This window comes from Chanodichthys erythropterus, chromosome 21 (assembly GCF_024489055.1).
Source record: "Chanodichthys erythropterus isolate Z2021 chromosome 21, ASM2448905v1, whole genome shotgun sequence".
Classification (NCBI taxonomy): Eukaryota; Metazoa; Chordata; class Actinopteri; order Cypriniformes; family Xenocyprididae; genus Chanodichthys; species Chanodichthys erythropterus.
Genome location: NC_090241.1, coordinates 26,483,141 through 26,501,941, shown reverse-complemented (window position 1 = coordinate 26,501,941; position 18,801 = coordinate 26,483,141). Strand labels below are relative to the sequence as shown.

General features: G+C 38.1%; 2 protein-coding genes across 3 annotated transcripts in view; one reads left to right on the top strand and one right to left on the bottom strand.

Moving 5' to 3' along the window:
* Positions 1–485: 485 nt before the first annotated feature.
* Positions 486–7,296, top strand: perm1b (PPARGC1 and ESRR induced regulator, muscle 1b). The gene is made up of 4 exons (XM_067374705.1): positions 486–610; positions 4,238–6,844; positions 6,918–7,034; positions 7,173–7,296. Exons 2-4 carry the CDS (start codon positions 4,267–4,269, stop codon positions 7,238–7,240), a joined length of 2,763 nt encoding a protein of 920 aa, XP_067230806.1. The 5' UTR covers positions 486–610; positions 4,238–4,266; the 3' UTR covers positions 7,241–7,296.
* Positions 7,124–18,801, bottom strand: part of rereb (arginine-glutamic acid dipeptide (RE) repeats b) — a 12,951-nt gene continuing 1,273 nt past the window's right edge. The window contains exons 3-17 of one of the 2 annotated variants that reach the window (XM_067374703.1): positions 18,427–18,551; positions 18,166–18,265; positions 17,816–17,914; positions 17,573–17,653; positions 17,330–17,483; positions 17,108–17,200; positions 15,929–16,125; positions 15,672–15,848; positions 15,437–15,547; positions 12,938–14,091; positions 12,442–12,688; positions 11,338–12,028; positions 10,946–11,086; positions 9,762–9,939; positions 7,124–9,600 (exon numbers count right to left, since the gene is read on the bottom strand). In XM_067374703.1, the coding sequence (XP_067230804.1) occupies positions 9,567–9,600; positions 9,762–9,939; positions 10,946–11,086; positions 11,338–12,028; positions 12,442–12,688; positions 12,938–14,091; positions 15,437–15,547; positions 15,672–15,848; positions 15,929–16,125; positions 17,108–17,200; positions 17,330–17,483; positions 17,573–17,653; positions 17,816–17,914; positions 18,166–18,265; positions 18,427–18,551 (3,582 nt within the window). In that variant the 3' untranslated portion in view covers positions 7,124–9,566. The remainder of the gene's footprint in view (positions 9,601–9,761; positions 9,940–10,945; positions 11,087–11,337; positions 12,029–12,441; positions 12,689–12,937; positions 14,092–15,436; positions 15,548–15,671; positions 15,849–15,928; positions 16,126–17,107; positions 17,201–17,329; positions 17,484–17,572; positions 17,654–17,815; positions 17,915–18,165; positions 18,266–18,426; positions 18,552–18,801) is intronic. The other variant, XM_067374704.1, reaches the window with a different exon arrangement.

Below are 18,801 nucleotides of genomic sequence, written 5' to 3'. Positions count from 1 at the left end.
TACATTAACAAATGACTTGTTAAAATGGTTGTATTAAGAATCTTCCAATAATCTTTTGTAAAATATAAAACAGTTTTAATGGAATGTATCTACAACTAAATGAACATATTTATTGCAAATTAAATATTGCCTATTTATTTTTCCTTAGTCTTTGATATACTTCTGTTTTTTTTTAACTGGAAATATATTTACAGTTATACTTCATGACACTATATGACACTGTCTGACTTTTATTACCATAGATAAGTGAAGATTGATCCTAAAAACTCACAGCGTTACTTCCTTTAAACCATAAAAGCGAAGGATCTTCCGTCCAGCACGATGTTCAATGCTTTAACCCTTTATTGAATAGCAGCGTAGGTGATCAGTGACAGATTCATAGCGTCTCCCTGGAGAAACCCTATTTATACATGTGAAATGGAATGCCCCTCTGAGAATGCAGGACACACACACACACTTCCATGTGATCAGACACACAGCTCTATTTATAACAGACCTGGACACAGGGCCCCCCTCTCCCACACGCAAGGGCACTGGGGTTTTGAAGGTGTGCCATGCCAGTGTCGGATCAACACTGTGTTTCGAAAGCATAACTAACGAACAACTAAAGGTAGGAAAAACATAAAAGGGGTGAGATGTTTAAAAGATGTTTAATGGAAACTGACTAGATGCAGATTTTGCAGAGCTAGAAGTTTGTGGAGCTTTTCTAAGAGGAGGTTTTGTGTTTGGAAATATTTTCTATTGATCTTAGTGCTACTACCAAAATGAACCACTTAATCGTGCACACGATGGATTAGAACCTCATGAACAGGGGTTGAACTAATTAATACACTAATGAAGAACTAAGCACCCAGTTTGTGTACTAAGACAATGGCTGTATCTAATAATAATATTCATCATCATTCTAGGCTTTTGTACAACAGTTATGAAGCTCATGGGAAATTATATTTTCTTTAAAATGTAAGAAAAAATGAAAAATAAGCATAGCTTAATGCATCTCCATGTGTTTGTAAGAAAACGCCCTGCAAGCTTGATAAAATAAGACTTATTAAAGGTTGTAAATCATGATCTTCATTCTCAGCATTAAGAGACACATCTAGGTCATTTCTGAGCAACTGGACCATGCAAAATATTTGTAAAAGACATGACCCAAACAGAAGATCATGCTGGGATGTTTTATGGTACTCTTGTGGGGCTGTTTCCTGTCCCTGACATGTTTTAATCCACAAATCACCTTGCAGTGAGTTGTTGTGAATGCTCTGGGTACAGTCTGCTCTGGAGTCATCTTACAGACAGGCCAAGATCATTGGCCTGAGACAGTTTGAGTATATTACAGTATATTTGTTTTAATTTTTTTGGAATTTGGGTTGCTTAGTGTTTTTGAGTTTAGGAACTTAATTGCATTTGAATGGTAGAAACTTGTTTCTGTTCAGTGTTGTTTAAAAAGCAATATGTTTTGTGTTTAACAGTGTTTAATTGGAGAAGATTTTAGAACAAAGTTCTAAAAAGTTTCAAAGTTTTAATGTATGACTGACAAATATGCATCACGTTAAGTTTATGTTAAAACTGTGTAATCAAAATGGATGGAAATTCAAAAATATGCAATTCAAATTAGTTTTTCAATCTAGCATTAAGAAAGACAATTTTCCTCTTTGAGCAGTGCATTAACAATCCATTTTGAGTTTAATTGCATTATTCACCATGTTATTTTGCCATAGTTTAACTCATACATGGATTCACAGTTGCAATTTTATAGACAATATATATAGACTGTATCTTTCAATTTAGTCATATATATATTTAGTCACATATATATATATATATATATATATATATATATATATATATATATATATATATATATATATATATATATATATATATATATATATATATATATATATATATATATATATATATATATATATATATATATATATATATATATATATATATATATATATATATATATATATATATATATATATATATATATATATATATATATATATATATATATATATATATATATATATATATATATGGAAAAAATTAAGAGACCACTTAACATTGATTTCTGAACTTGGAGTGGTCTCTTAATTTTTTCCATAGCTGTATATATATATATATATATATATATATATATATATATATATATATATATATATATATATATATATATATATATATATATATTATATTAGGGTCATTGTCTCAATATATATACAGTGGGTACGGAAAGTATTCAGACCTGCTTAAATTTTTCACTCTTTGGTTATATTGCAGCCATTTGCTAAAATCATTTAAGTTCATTTTTTTCCTCATTAATGTACACATAGCATCCCATATTGACAGAAAAACACAGAATTGTTGAATTTTTGCAGATTTATTAAAAAAGAAAAACTGAAATATCACATGGTCCTAAGTATTCAGACCCTTTGCTGTGACACTCATATATTTAACTCAGGTGCTGTCCATTTCTTCTGATCATCCTTCAGATGGTTCTACACCTTCATTTGAGTCCAGCTGTGTTTGATTATACTGATTGGACTTGATTAGGAAAGCCACACACCTGTCTATATAAGACCTTACAGCTCACAGTGCATGTCAGAGCAAATGAGAATCATGAGGTCAAAGGAACTGCCTGAAGAGCTCAGAGACAGAATTGTGGCAAGGCACAGATCTGGCCAAGGTTACAAAAACATTTCTGGTGCACTTAAGGTTCCTAAGAGCACAGTGGCCTCCATAATCCTTAAATGGAAGATGTTTGGGATGACCAGAACTCTTCCTAGAGCTGGCTGTCTGGCCAAACTGAGCTATCGGGGGAGAAGAGCCTTGGTGAGAGAGGTAAAGAAGAACCCAAAGATCACTGTGGCTGAGCTCCAGAGATGCAGTCAGGAGATGGGAGAAAGTTGTAGAAAGTCAACCATCACTGCAGCCCTCCACCAGTCGGGGCTTTATGGCAGAGTGGCCCGACGGAAGCCTCTCCTCAGTGCAAGACACATGAAAGCCCGCATGGAGTTTGCCAAGATGGTGAGAAATAAGATTCTCTGGTCTGATGAGACCAAGATAGAACTTTTTGGCCTTAATTCTAAGAGGTATGTGTACAGTCCCAACAGTGAAGCATGGTGGTGGCAGCATCATGCTGTGGGGGTGTTTTCAGCTGCAGGGACAGGACGACTGGTTGCAGTTGAGGGAAAGATGAATGCGGCCAAGTACAGGGATATCCTGGATGAAAACCTTCTCCAGAGAGCTCAGGACCTCAGACTGGGCCAAAAAGACAATGACCCTAAGCACACAGCTAAAATAACGAAGGAGTAGCTTCACAACAACTCCGTGACTGTTCTTGAATGGCCCAGCCAGAGCCCTGACTTAAACCCAATTGAGCATCTCTGGAGAGACCTAAAAATGGCTGTCCACCAACATTTGCCATCCAACCTGACAGAACTGGAGAGGATCTGCAAGGAGGAATGGTAGAGGATCCCCAAATCGAGGTGTGAAAAACTTGTTGCATCTTTCCAAAAAAGACTCGTGGCTGGATTAGATCAAAAGGGTGCTTCTACTAAATACTGAGCAAAGGGTCTGAATGCTTAGGACCATGTGATATTTCAGTTTTTCTTTTTTAATAAATCTGCAAAAATGTCAACAATTCTGTGTTTTTCTGTCAATATGGGGTGCTGTGTGTACATTAATGAGGAAAAAAATGAACTTAAATGATTTTAGCAAATGGCTGCAATATAACAAAGAGTGAAAAATTTAAGGGGGTCTGAATACCTTCCGTACCCACTGTATATATATGACTAAATTGAAAGATGCATTCTATACAGATTAGCTGAATAAAATAGACTACCATTTAAAGGTTTGGAGTCAGTAAATCTTTTTTTGTATTTTAAAAGAAATTATTTTAATTCAGCAAGGATGCTTAAAATTGATCAGCAAAGATATAATGTTAAAAAGAGAGTTCTGTCTCACAGGATGAATGCTGTTCTTTTGTATGTTCAATTCATGAAATAATGATGAAAAAAAAGTTTCACAAAAATATGAGGCAACTGTTTCCAACTGTTTACTGGAGTAATGGCTGCTGAAATTTGCCATTACAGGAATAAATTACATTATAAAATATATTAAAATTGAAAACTTTTTTTGTATTTTTGATCAAAATGAATGGCAGTGTAAATATTTTGGTCAACATTTTTTTTTTTTTTTTCATAATTGTGTTTTTTGTCATTTGTTTCAGATGTCATAAGCCATTTAAGCTCAACTGCAATGGATGACTTAGACCACAGTGTGCTGATAGCAGAGCAGGATTGGGACTCTTTCTGTACAGAGAGCGAGGAATGTTCTGTTCAGCAGGCCAAGCTTGCAGCCTTAGATGAGTCTGGCTTCAGTGACATTGATGATGATAAAACCTGTGTCTACGTGTCATCTCTTCCCAGCGCTGACCAACACTGTGAAAAAGATTGCATAGAAGGACAAAAACAGCATCAAATAGGAGCATGTAAAACAGAACATACATCTGAGAATTCAGAGTTTACTGAATATCCTAGTCCTCAAACAGAGCCACAGAATGCCAGGTCTGCTGAGCAGATGTCCGATGAAAGAGAAAATCAACTGGGCGCTACATGTGAATGTCAAAACAAAGCAAGTGAAGACAGCAGCCTGACTGAGAAGTTAAGCTTAGAGAAATTAAGAGAAAATGATGAGAATCAAGAGAATGGTGAGAATAAATCAAGCCAAGCCACCATCGAGCAAGTCTCTGAAACGTCTTCAGCAGATATAAAGCATGAAAAGAGTACGGATGGTATAGAAATGCTAACTGAGGAGACGCACGCTTCACCAGTGGCCAAAAAAGAGAAGGAGCGTTGGTTTGTTACTGTAAATGACAGTCCAGTCCGTCTGAGAGAAAAGGGTCCTACTTCAGTCCAAAAAAAAAGAAGAAAAAAAAAACCTTGTAAAAACTTGAGCCAGAATAGCGGAGTGATGGAGAAGTGCTCTTCCTTAAATAACAATACAGAGCCAGGTAAAGAAATTAGTGACAGACAAACAATGCAGGACAAATTTGAACAAGAAAATGTTTTTTCTGACTCACCAAATTTTCAAAATGTACCTCATATCCAAGATGAAATATGTATTTCACCCATTAGATCATGTGAGTGTGAAGGGGAAAAAACAAGCTGTGCCATTAGTTTAAAAAAGGAAAGCATGACAGAAATTCCAGAAGCAAAATTGGAAAGAAATCCTGCCGACTCTCTAAATTCACTTTTAACTCCCAAACAGATGCCACAGAAAATATTTAAAGATCTCAGTGACCCTTTGCCACAATATTGGGATAATGAAAGCAAAGCATGTGGTAAATATGACAAATCCACAGTAGATTATAACTGTGAATGTAGACATACAACTAATAGTTTAAGCAACATTGATAATGACACAGGGGTGGAAAGTGCCAGATTTATTATGGGTGCTTCTAAGCCCACTTCTCCTTCAGATACTGAAGGAGAAAGAACAGAACAGAAAGAGCCCTTGGGACAATCGTATAATAGAGAAGATTCATCCCAAGAGACACAATTCTCCAGTAACAGTGCCACGACTTCAGGTCCGACTCGACCTATATTTGCTATTTCCTCCTTTTGGGATGAAATGGAAAAACTAACAATAAATGACATTTTGCAAATTAGAATAGCCAATAACAGGTCTCAACTGACAGAAAGCAGCGTTCCAGAGGAAATAAGCCATGTGGACGCTGTCGACGCTCATCTTTTTGATAGGGGTGAGGTAGAATCTAAAGATGATCATTTAGAAGATGGCCTGGTAGATGATACAGCAGATTCTGACTATTTCACACATTTGGATGACTCTAAACCAGACCGATCGAGCTGCGAATTTTCAACATACTCTGATTTCGATGATGAGTTTCAACAACTTCTTCATGCAAGTGCAAACCCTAGTCCTGAACCCTTTGAAGGCAAAGAGCAAACCCAAAGGTTTCTTGATTCTACATATCCCATGGATTTAGAAGAAACTTGGTGGAGTGAATCAAACAAGACTGTAAAGCTGTGTACTGAGACACTGTTTTCAGAGACAGAAGCAGAGATGCAGGACATATTTCTAGTAACAAAAGAAGACAACAACATGAGTTCCTTTCTACTGGACCACTGTAGCATGAGGAGATCAATGCCTTCTCCAGTTTTATCAATTTCTGATGTTCTAGATGATCAGTGTCTGTCGTCTTTCTTTGAAATCTTGGAGAGTGACACAGAATCAGAACAATACCAGGTATGGATTCCAGATAAAAACACTTCGCTTTGTTTTTCACAGAACGTATCTGTGGCTGAGACTTATGATGACTTCTTCTCAGACTTTGAGGTTGGGAATTTTCTGTTTCCTTCAGTGCAAGGTTCAACAAAAAGTGAGAAAACATTGGTTCCAATTTATTCTTCTTCTCGCTCAGTGGTGAAAGACCTAGAATTTCCAGAGGTAGAAAATGTGATACAGTTGGATAGTGAAGACGAGATCGGCCCAATCCGAGTTATGAGGTGTGCAAGCCCCTCTGAAACAGCAAACATGTGCTTTATCACTAGCCAGAGAAGTACATGGAGAAACCTTTCTCTGAGACACACCAAACTTTTAATGGGAAGGACATGGTGTAGGATGGCCACTTCTTGGTGTTTTCCCAATACAGCCGACACAGTCTACGGTTATGGAACAAAAACAACATCAAGTTCCTCTATAGCTCAACCAAAGCTTCCAGTGGTTCTCCTAGAAAACCAGGCCCTTGGACAACTGACAGAGCGTCCGATACAACAACATCAGATACATGTTGGGGCAACGGTCGCAGACACAGGTACATTTTTAGTTCAAATGGATGAAATAGATATGATATTGTTAAGTCTAACATTGCAAAATTCTGCTTACAGATAGAGATCGCTTCCTTTTTTCATTAAAACAAGCAGACATATGTCTTGTTTGCATTGCTTTTGCATCTTGGGTACTCAAGTCAAGCGACCCACAATCTACAGACATGTGGAAAGCAGGTAAGACCATCATGTGGATTGTGTATTTCTGAAATGAGACACAATGATCAGTCTGTTACATATTAAATTAGGCAATTTATTCAGATAATATGAGCACACAAAATTAACATGATCCTTTTTCCCTCTATTGTTTCTCAGCTCTTCTGGCAAATGTGAGCGCGTTATCTGCCATCCAGTACTTGCGGCGATACATAAAAGAAGGATGAACCATAAAAATCTAGTATTAGAGCTTTCTGAGGATTTCTCACAAGGGGCCAGTGTACAGGAAAGGGTTAATTTTGCACAAATTCACACCAAACACTTTAGTAAATACACGTATTAGGTTGTATTCCATATTTCCTAACAGTCTAATATTTTAATGTTTAATATATTCATGTTACAAAATAGGTGTTCAATCAATAAATAACTTATCAAAGGACAATTTTGTTAAAGAAAAGCATACAAAGCAAAGGAGGAAACATTAGTTTTTCCCATACAAACACTTGTTCAGTTAGAAGACATATATTGCTTTAGATATGTTGATATGGACCAGAAGTGACAACTGGTAAGTTTTGCGTCAGTTATATTCAGGACTCAAGCTGTGCTATACATATTTATGTAACTCACAATTAAACTATTTTGCAGTGTACATATAAAAAAACATTTTCAATGATATTCACACTAGATGTATCTATTAAATGCAAAAACATCATGCGGCCAAAAAAAAAAAAAAAAAAAAAGGTTTATATAGTTTTTCGGTGAAGAAACAGGTCTGAGAACATTTCATAAAGAATATAAATTCGCACATAAAATATAGCTGGGAATTAAGGAGGTATGAGAAAGTGCCAGAAGAATGACTGCTGCTGAGTGTCAAAGTGTTTCTATCAGTCATAAGCGGAGACTGATGTCATTGTGAAAAGAGCAAGTGTATATGAAACAGCCTCAAAAAATATTACAAAAAAACATAAACAAATTTAGCACTGAAAGCAAATGTACTGATGAAAAAAAGAAAAGATCTGAGTTGACTATATGTGTTCATATGACATGTTAAGGGATGTATTGAAGTGTATGAAGAAGAGTAAAAATGATCCAAACTGTTTGAAATAATCATGCATTTGTCATCAAAATGACAGTTTTGAAAAATGTTCAACTATAAGGAAATTGCAACTTGACAACACTGTGCATGTAAAGACAAATATACATCAAGACATGGATACTAAAAATGAGAATATATTTCCCATTAATAACATCCATATACTTTGTAAAATGCTAGAACAAATGTTTAGTGTTAATTCAAAGAAAATAATGACTTTTTGGCAGTTTTAGATAAAGTAACCCATCAAAGTTTCACAATAACATCGTTAACAGATAAACTCATGTCCGCTTGAAACACATACAAAACAATGGCACTCCATTTCATGTTTTCTATTGTTATTTTAACAATTAATAGAAGTGCACAACAATACACTTGTATTGCATTAAACGGTCACAATATTACCTTCTTTCTTTAATGTGTCTATAATGAATTTCATCTTCTGAGAATGCTGTGCTCCTTCCCAACCAGCCTGACTTTGACAATGTAACTTACTAAACAGTAGCCCAATTGTTGAATTGGCCAATTGCATATGCTAGGGCTGAAGCCGGTAGTGAAGATACCATTAAATATGCCATATGCATTTTATTGCTAACTGCAGGTACCCTCTATAAAGAAACTTCCTAAACTTCTGTCCCAAGTAGGGATGACAAAGGAACTGACCTGCTCTATCACATTGTGTCCTTAAGCATGGTGGTAAACACTGCAAGCGGGTGTCTGTCGGCCTGATCGGTCTTCTGCAGCATCGTATGACCATGGCAGTGAAGCAACTGTTCTGTAGAGATGGACAAGCTCTGTTTCCAGACAGGGCAAGATCAACACTACAGTCAACATGCTGATACTCGGGCTGCATTTGGTTTACGTCTTTAAATCAAATGGTAAAAAGCTAAATTACTGAAAGAATAAGGTATTGCGGAGTTTACTACAGGTGGGCTGTATATTGATGAGCACTCTGAGGTATAGATGAAGAGGCTGTCAGAGAAAAGGAAGGATAGAGTAAAGCATGCACTTTTTGCACACAGGTCATCTGAAGTTTTTGTATCCAAATCTATCATTGAAATGTAAATTCCAACAGTTAATATATTATTTTAAACATATAATATTTACAATCTTAAAACGAATGTTTCAATAAATTTTGAAACTAAACTGTGATAAACTCTGGATATTGGACAGCACTTCTCAAATACTTAGTAAATCTACAGTACTGTGCTTTTAGCACAATAACGACATTACATGGGAATTGCATTTCTGACAGAAACAATTTCTAAATAGTGTTCATGCAAGGAAAGCAAATTCACTGTTCTCCAAAAGTCTAGTTATTCCATACAGCACAAAGGAGTCGGTCAAATGTTTATAAGTGCCAAAACAGGGATAAACCCATGCTGGGTTTTTTGAAACAAAAGGCCTGATACCCTGAACACAGAATCACTTTGTAATCCACAGTGGAGGATTTGTTCATTTCAGGACTGCTTGTCTCCCTCTTTCTTCAGACGGCTGTCAAAGAGACAACAGTACAATATACAGTCAGTAGAGATGAAAATGTTCCTTGTCATATTGTAAATGACTGATCAGAAAAAAATGCCATCAAAACAACTTGCTAAGAGCTTATTTACACATGTATTCTAGAACAGCACGTTAAGGCCTCTGTGGTTCACCTGTAGTAGTCTTCTTGGCTGGGGAGAGGAGCACTATGTAAATGTGCATGTCCATGTAGCCACTGCTGCTCCAGCGCCAGCCTCTGCAGCTCTGCCGACTGTGCCTGCATTGCCTGCAACTGATGCGCAGCCGACATTGGAGCCAGGGGTCCTGGTAATTCTCTGGGGAATGGTGTTCCTATGAAAGAAAGGCATAAAACACCTTACTTCAGTTACACTTCTCTCAAATAGCTGAGAACTATTTCCTAGCATGGGACTGTAATGTATAGATGCTGGATGGTATTGTGAAACAACAATAAAACAACAATAGGTTGCCTTGACTATTATAATCAAGTATGCAGTGTCGCAATCTTGACGTCATTTTTTTTTATAGCAAGTCATAATAGCAACCAAATGTAATCACTGTGTGACACAATAATACTCAAAACAATACTCGAGTTGTTCCTTTTCTAGACATCACTAGACAGTTTATCATAAGCAAAAGACAGGCCCAGACGGAATATGTGGACTTTTTTTTTTTTTGCTCTGCCGTATATATTATACTGTACATATTTAAAAAAAAATATGTATATATTTTTTTTTTATTCAGCAAGGATGCATTAAAGTGACAGTAAAGACATTTATAATGTAAAGATTCTATTTCAAATAAATGCTGTTCTTATGACGTTATATTTAATCAATGAATTGTGAAAAAATATTTCACTGTTTCCACAAATCAAGTGATCATGTGACACTGAAGACTGGAGTAATGATGCTGAAAATTCAGCTTTACTGTCACATTTTAAAATGTTTCACAATATTTCACTGTGTTTTTGATCATAGAAATGCAGCCTTGGTGAGTATAAGAGGCTACATTCAAAAATCTTACAGACTAATATATAAATATATATCTAAAAAATTAAATTAATCGTAAATACTAATTCCACAGAATGGATTCCAATGGTTAAATGTTTTAAAAGGAATTGAGAGTGCTTACACACTTGGCTGCTGAAAGTTTAATATAACTAAGAAAAATATTTAATGAAGAAGCATGCAAGCAATGGAGATGTACAAATCAAAAGGGTTTGGTGTTCCAGTTTGGCTCAGCGGTGGACCTGGGATTACGTCTGGGCCTGGCTATATTTGTTAGAAATGTTAATGTTAGCTTTATTTTATATGAAACGGGAGTCTATTTGGTGACTCACCAAACAGAGGGTGGCGGAGCATTTCGTGCTCATGGGGTAACTCACTGAGTAGAGGGTTGGAGATGGCACCAGGTGGGTAAGGGAATCGTGCCAGAGGGGGGCCAGCAGCCAATGGGTCCACCAGAGGATGAGGCCCTTGTCCTGAAAGACAAAGATGTCAACATTTCCATTTACTTTCTTTATAAAAAATTTAAAAAAAGTAATCTAGATCAGTGTTTCTCTCCAGTCCTGGGGACCCACCTACCAGAATATTTTAGATGTCTCAACTCATTTAAACACCTGATTTCAGCTCATCAGCTTCTTATTCTGTTGAATAGGGAACAATTCTGGGAGGAAGAACCCGAGGAATGGAGTTGAGAAATACTGTTTGCCTACATCTCTGAAATTCTCACCTTGGTTAAGAGGGTCCTGTTGGTGCAGATGAAGATGGGAGTGTATGTGTGAGTGTTGGTGGTGATGTGGAGTAACATTGAGCATCTGTAGCCGTGCAACAGGGTCACCTGCTGCCACAGATGCCATCCTTTCAGCATGGAGCCGTTCAGCAGTCAAACGCTCAGCGTAGCTGATTTCCGGCCGAGGAGGTCCCCCTACGTTGCGCTCCATGGCTGGGTGGAATTGGGCAAAGGGGTGAGGCCCAGCCACATGAGGCAGAGGCAGGGCACCGTGGCGCGCAAAATGCTCCATAGGATTTGCCGACGGATGAAGTGGGTTCTCCAGATCTGGTGGCTTCACCTCATATCCGGGCTTCATTCGTTCTCGGATCTCTCTCTCTCGAAGCTCACGAAGCTCTCGCTCTCGAAGGGCTGGATCTGCTGCGTAGAGCCCCGGCATGTGATAAGCTAACAGGTGCTCACCAGGCCCAAGAGGCATGAAGAAAGGATGGTTGCGGTTGGAGGGTGACATGACGTGAGGGCGGGCATACTCGCTGAGCGTGCGAAGGGCTGGAGTGTCAGGGCCAAGATATGGTGGAACAGCAGCTACAGTGGTGGGTGGAGGTGGTTCGAATGACGGACGGCCGGGTTGCACATGGGCAGCAAGCAGGTGCTCACCTATGCGGCCATCATGGGATGAGCTTGAAGCACGCTATGTAAAAAAAGTTTATTATATTAACTTCTTTAAAGCAAGATCTTTAAAATACTAGATTTTTTTCAAAAGCAAAAAATAGTTTTTATAAGAAGAAAATATACAAGAATATCAGAAAATTATTATATTATTTAAATAATATAATAACATTAAGCCTATTTTTAGGAACATTTAGGAACAAGATTTGATTTAATATTACAATTATACATTTATTTATATTTAAATTCTAAATAAATTCATAATCTAATAAAAATCAGAAACAGTACAACAAATACTATCATAATACATAAATACTTGACAATTTACATTTTTTTTTTTTTTGCATTACGGTACGGAGAATTTATCCTATTTTTAGTAAACTATAATTTATTTTTTTCTCTCAATATTCAAAAGTAAACGCTACATATACTTACAGAGGTTTTATCAGAGTCTCTGTCCCTTTCTCGTTCCCGCTCTCTTTCTCGCTCCCTCTCCCTCTCTCTCTCACGCTCTCTTTCTCTTTCTCTCTCCCGTCCCTGTCGAGCGCTCAGCTCTGCTTCTCTTCTGGATCTTTCGGCAGTTTCCTCTCGTTTCTTAGCCAGTTTTGAGGAGGCCAAGGGGGTGAAGTACAGGTCCGTGCGAGAGCAGGAGTTGTAGCCTCGGCTGAGGTGTTTGATGAATCTGCAATTGTCAAACAAAATAGAATTCACTATGTGCGCTAAATTGCACAGTAAATATCTTAGTGAATTGTTTTCAAAGGGAAATGTAGGGTAATTATATAAAGTAAAATGTAAGATACATTTTACTGAACTTTTATTTTGAATTTAAAATAATTATTTTACACTGCTACACTGGGAAATCAATTTATTTATATTTTTCATTTTTATTTTAACAAAGATTTTCAAATATTGATAAATGTGATCGCCATACCTTGCTGACTGACTTGCATGGCTGGGTATGTCAACCACTGTCGGTACAGGTGAGGGACTTCTGCGAGGGGGAGGCGGGCTATCGCACTCCTCCTCCTCATCAATTGGCTCCTCTTTGATATGAGCCTGTCCAACAGGAATGCTTGCTGAGGAAGAAGTGGAGGGCTGATGCGCAGGGACAGGGATGGGAGAAGCGTAAAGAGGGAATGAAGCAGTGGACTCGGGAGCAGGACGATTTTGGGGGAGCGATGGGTTAGAACTAGCTGCAGCCGGAGGGGCACCACTGGTGTGACCTTTGACCTGCTGGCTCTGCGACTGAGTCAGAACAGAAGGCTGAGCGGAGTGATTTTGTGGAATTATATGAAGTGGAGGAGGCTGGGAACAAGGCAAGTGCTGTGAGGGCAAGGACGCAAGAGGTTTTAGAGCAGGAGGTGGAGGCAAATTGGGGTGGATCTGCAGGAAATGGGGTGGAGGTGCCGAAAGGTGAGGGGGCTGCTTGTGAGAAGGTTGAATTGGAGTGGTCGGAGGGGGCTTGATTTGGGATGCTGCTGTTGGAGGAAGAAGAGGGAGAGGACTTTCTTTTTGAAGGTGCAGCAGTCTGGAAGCAAACCCTGGTGGCTGATTGGCCCCAGATGAAGGATTCTGCAGCTGACCTGGATTTTGCTGATAATGGGGCGGCACAGGGAATGACTGCCCCTGCCCTGGACACTGCACCTGCTGAGACGAGGAGTTTGAGTAAGAGTTGGGTGCTTCAGGTCCCCTGGGACCACTTCTGAAAGCGGTTGGAGATGGAACCTCCTGGGGAACCTCTACGGATATTGCCTTCGAGGTGGCGGTAGAAGCTCCAGGTGAAGGTGCGGATGAAGATGCAAGCAGAGAGGGCTGAGGAGATGATGGTGTTTCAGAGGGGCTATGTGTTGTGGGGGTCGAAGCAGGCTGCTGGGGCTGGGTTTGTGGGGTTGGGCCAGGTGCAGGGGGCGGTGCTGGGGAGTCAGAGTCACTTTCGTTAGCCTGCAGGGGACTGGCCAGGCTGGGGGAGGAACTGCGGTTGTCCTGATCGATGTCTTTAGTGTCGCTGCTGCCATCGTCATTGGCACTGCGGCTATCGGAGCTCTCGCCTTCACCCTCACCTTCTGATGGAGAATCGGGACCATCCTGGGTTAGAGAAACACTGCTTATTAACATTGCTTTTATTTATATATATATATATATATATATATATATATATATATATATATATATATATATTAGGGGTGTAACGGATCTTGGTAATAAAATCAAACCATACCTTTCTCCCACAGTTCGGCACACAAATCTGACAACACATCTATATTATTGTTTGGTGAAAACAGACAGACAGTTTTGCTAATATACGTTTCACGGGAGAGTAGCGGTCCAATTAGTATTTAAATCTGTTGCTGATATCACAGTTCCTGATGTGTTGGTGTGTTGCAGTTCAACATAGCAAGGAGACGAGCCAGTGATAGAGCCGCAATATATATCTCCTGTCTGGGAACATTCTGGTTTTCCAATACGTTACAACAGTGAAAGTTTATCATTTGCATGTGTTTTGAAGCCTTGCCAATTTCAATATTCAAGCGCAAAAAGACTTGAAAGAGAGAACTGTGTGAGATGTTTTGTGTTTGTACACATCTGAAGTGCACTTGCACTTAAACAGACGAATTCACACAAAAATTATTTCAATGTGCCTGTCTATCCTAGCTAACACAGTTGGTTATGTCTTAAGTGAACGTAAACAGTCGAGAAGTATACTGAATCTGTGCAATATGTCTTAGAGTGACAGCAGCCTAATATACCTGCTGCTGTGTCATAAACGTTAAATGTCAAAGAAATCACTCACTGCTTTTGACTGAATAACTGTTGTAACTTTAATTTTATTTTTATTTGACAGTAGTCCTTTTTTTCCTGAACATAGCACATACCAAACCTTACCAAAACCGTGACCCTACATCCACGATACAAACCGAACCATGAGTAATTTGAACCATTACACCCCTATATATACATATATATATATATAAAACACTATATAATTAGTGTCTTTTTGTGTTCTGAAAAGGCCAATTCACACTGCACCGACAGACGCCGACCAGCGCAGACAAGCGCCAATTCAGCACGTTCAGTCGGTGAAAACAGCTCCGACAGACACCAACAGACACTGACAGGGGTAACACACTGATCCAACAAAACCCAAAGAAGTGTCTGTTGCCATCTGTCGGCCTTAAGTGAGAATTAGATGATGGCAATCTAAATGTAAAAATTGTTGGAAATGAACAAGCACAGTTAATATCATATATATATATAAAAAAGAGTTACTGATAACCAATATAGTAATGATAACAATATAGGACTGATAACTAGAAATCACAAGTATGATTGCTTGGCAAAGTTTTTAAAACTTAGGACTCAATACTCAGATTTGTTTTTAAATTTCCAACCCTTCAGAAGCAACTCTAATGAGAAACTCTGTTCCCCTTACCTGATTCTTTGGTCGTTTCATGTTTTTCCTTTCCGGTTCATCAACATCTGGAGCAGCTGACTCTCTCTGTCTTTTAACACCCTTTACTATAGACGCCTCTACTTTCATCTTCTAAAGTTTAATAAACAAAAATTAACAGGTTAAACAACACAAAAAGGATAAATACACAGCTGTACACACTTTTTAAACTCTAAACAGAGCAGAGTTTAGAGAGTTTAGTCCTTTTTATCAATACCTTGTTGGTCTTCCCAGCCACTCCATTCTTGATATCAGAACTGGAAGCCCTGGTTGCCATAGCAGTGGAACTGGCTCTGGGAGACTGTCCATTAGATCGCACATCCTCGATGGTGGGAGACATGCCCCTGTCGGGACTTCCGGTTGGTCTGTTGCGCCCACTTCGAAGAGATGACATCTACATGCAGAGACATAAGACTAAATTAAGCAGACTACTCTTTACCCATTGCCCTGAGCAATGTGCAAGTTAAGACTTACATGTGGTGGCACCCGGCTCCGGCGGGTCTTCATCCCATGTCTGACACCCTCTTCCTCTTCTTTGACAGGTTTGAAGAGGTAGGGTGGATCTGCTGGTTTGGGAACAGGTGGAAGGCGCCGATGCTTGCTGAAGTGAGAGTGGCAACTAGAGCACAACAAGACATTGTCTCTCCCTCCATGATGCCAGTCTTTAGAGTCTGAAAGAAACATGTTGGTTTTGTGTTGCGTGAGTCGTTTTGAAAGAGAAGACTCGTACAAATAAAAAGTATTTAGAGAAGTCACAAGAGGTGCAACCCATTTTATTTCCGTAACATGAAGTATACTACCATTCAAAAGTTTAAAGTAGGTAAAATCTTATGATTTTTGAAAGAAGTGCCTTATGCTCAATAAGGATGAATTTATTTGATCTTAAATACAGTAAGAATTTATTATTGTGAAATATTATTACAATTTAAAATAACGGTTTCCTATTTCAATATACTTTCAAATGCAATTTATTTCTGTGGTTACAAAGAAGAATTTTCAACATAATCAGTGTCACATGATACTTCAGAAATCATTTTAATATGCTGATTTAGTGCTCAAGAAACATTATTATCAATGTTGAAAACAGTCGCACTGCTTAATATTTTTGTGGAAACCGTGATACTTTTTTCTGAATTATTTGATGAATAGAAAGTTCAAAGAACAGCATCTATTTGAAATAGAAATCTTTTTAAAAATTATAAAAGTCTTTACTGTCACTTTTGATCAATTACATGCATCCTTTCTGAATAAAAGTATTAATTTCTTTTTTTTTTTTAATCTTACTGTCCCCAAACTAGTGTATTTCTGAGTAAAACAAAGTTTTCAACAAGAATAAAAATATAGGACTGGACTTACATCCATTGGGAATTGATTAGATTGTGAAAAGTGGAACAAACTTTCTCACAACAAGACCAGAAACATACATTATGCAAATAGGATCCATTTTTATCTCATGTTAAGAAGAATTGCAAACCTAAGCAGGTTGAATCCAATGTAGGGTGACAAACCAAGTACTACAGAAAGTCACTTTCAGAACAGCATGATGGTTGATAGACACATGCATATGGTCAACAAATTATGAAACCAGTATAAACAGTATTCTCAATATTGAGGCTATTTACATACCACTGAAGAAGGATGAAATAAACTTACTAGTGGATAGACAGTGACTGCAGGCTTGACCTTTGCTTCCCTGCTCACTATCCTCGCTGTCCAGATCATCTTCACTGGCTGAACTGAGCTCCACTACGGACAGACAGAAAATGCAAAGATTATTAACAGTCCTTCTTGTGGAGATTATAACTGTATCAAACTTGCTATCATGTTTGGACAGCCTGCATAAAATGAACATATGGCGCATAGTGCTTCACTTACTGGAAGAAGTACGAGATGTTGCATTGGCTGCAGCTGTCGCGTTGCGAGTTTTCACTTTGCGAGACACCGGCTGCCTTCTTTGCTGCCGATGAGGTCGTGACGCCACAGCTTCAGGAGTTTTCTTCCAGTAGTAGTAGAATGTTATCAGCTCACCCTGAGAGGACAAATGTGTTGTAAAAAAAAAAAACTTCAATTTGACAAACACACATTTATAGTCAGATTTGAAATGGCAGATTTCCATACCGTTTTCTTACTAGGCAGTAGCTCCTTACGGATCTTAAAGAAGTTTTTGCCATACTGTCTAAGACCTTTGATAAACCGTTTCTGTAATTGAACATATTAAAAGATTGAGATTTCTTAAGGAATACTTTCCGAACAGTTCTAGTCTCACATTTCTACATTCCACTATAAATGACCAGGTTTTATCAGTGACAAATGTCATTACAGAAGTGAAAAAACCCAAATTCAAACCAAACACATTCTCACCACTTCATCTTCTGACCAGCATTTCTCGATGAGTTTTGGAACTGGTTTCTTCACCAGACACTGCAGGGCTTTGGCTGCGTCATATTGGCTTTCATGGAGCTGTGTGCAAAACAAATTAAAATTACATACCCAAGTTGCACAGCAAATTAATTATAGTTGAGGAAATAAGCAAGATTTATTATTTGCAGTTTATATTATTTTTAAGGTCATAAATTACAATATTTATTCAATTACACTTGCATCGTATATTTGCTTAAAAAAACAACAATTTGAATTCAATGGAAATAATCATTAAAAACTTTCTTCTATGACAAATGTAGCACAAACACTTCAAAATTACAAGCACTGACCGTATTTAAAGCATTCAATGTGGTATCATCCCTTGAAGCTGCAAGACAACCATCCTCCGTTGAACCTCCATCACACATCCCTGCAAAAGCTGCCATGCTCCTATTTATTCAGAGAACACAAAACAAAAATGCAGAAGGATATGTTGAATCACACACCATCCACAGACACCTCAGTTCCCTTTTTAGATATAACCTCAAGCAATTATGAAGATAAATGTAAAATGGTGAATAGTAACTGGCATTCAGCCAAACAGCCATTACCTGGCAGCCCGCAGGTACATAAGAAGGTCACAGTCATTGACCCCAGGTGCCCACACCAGCTCCTCATTTTCTGTGACAGACTCTGTTCCATGAGCAGGTGGCTGCTGTAATTCAGGTAGCTTGGCCTGCATACATTTGAGCATGACAACATAACGGTCAAAAAGAAAAGGTTTATTTAAAGACATGCACTCAGTGAATAGTTTTTGTTTTGATTTGTTTGTCCCAATAACACCAGTGGTTTTGGACTTTCAGCGTGGATACATTTGTTTACTAACTACTTCTGGACTGGAGTCATTTTGATATAGCAATTCTTTCTTTGTAAAATGTTTTTAAATATCAAAAATTACTTAGTACGCCTTTAAAACACAGCATGCC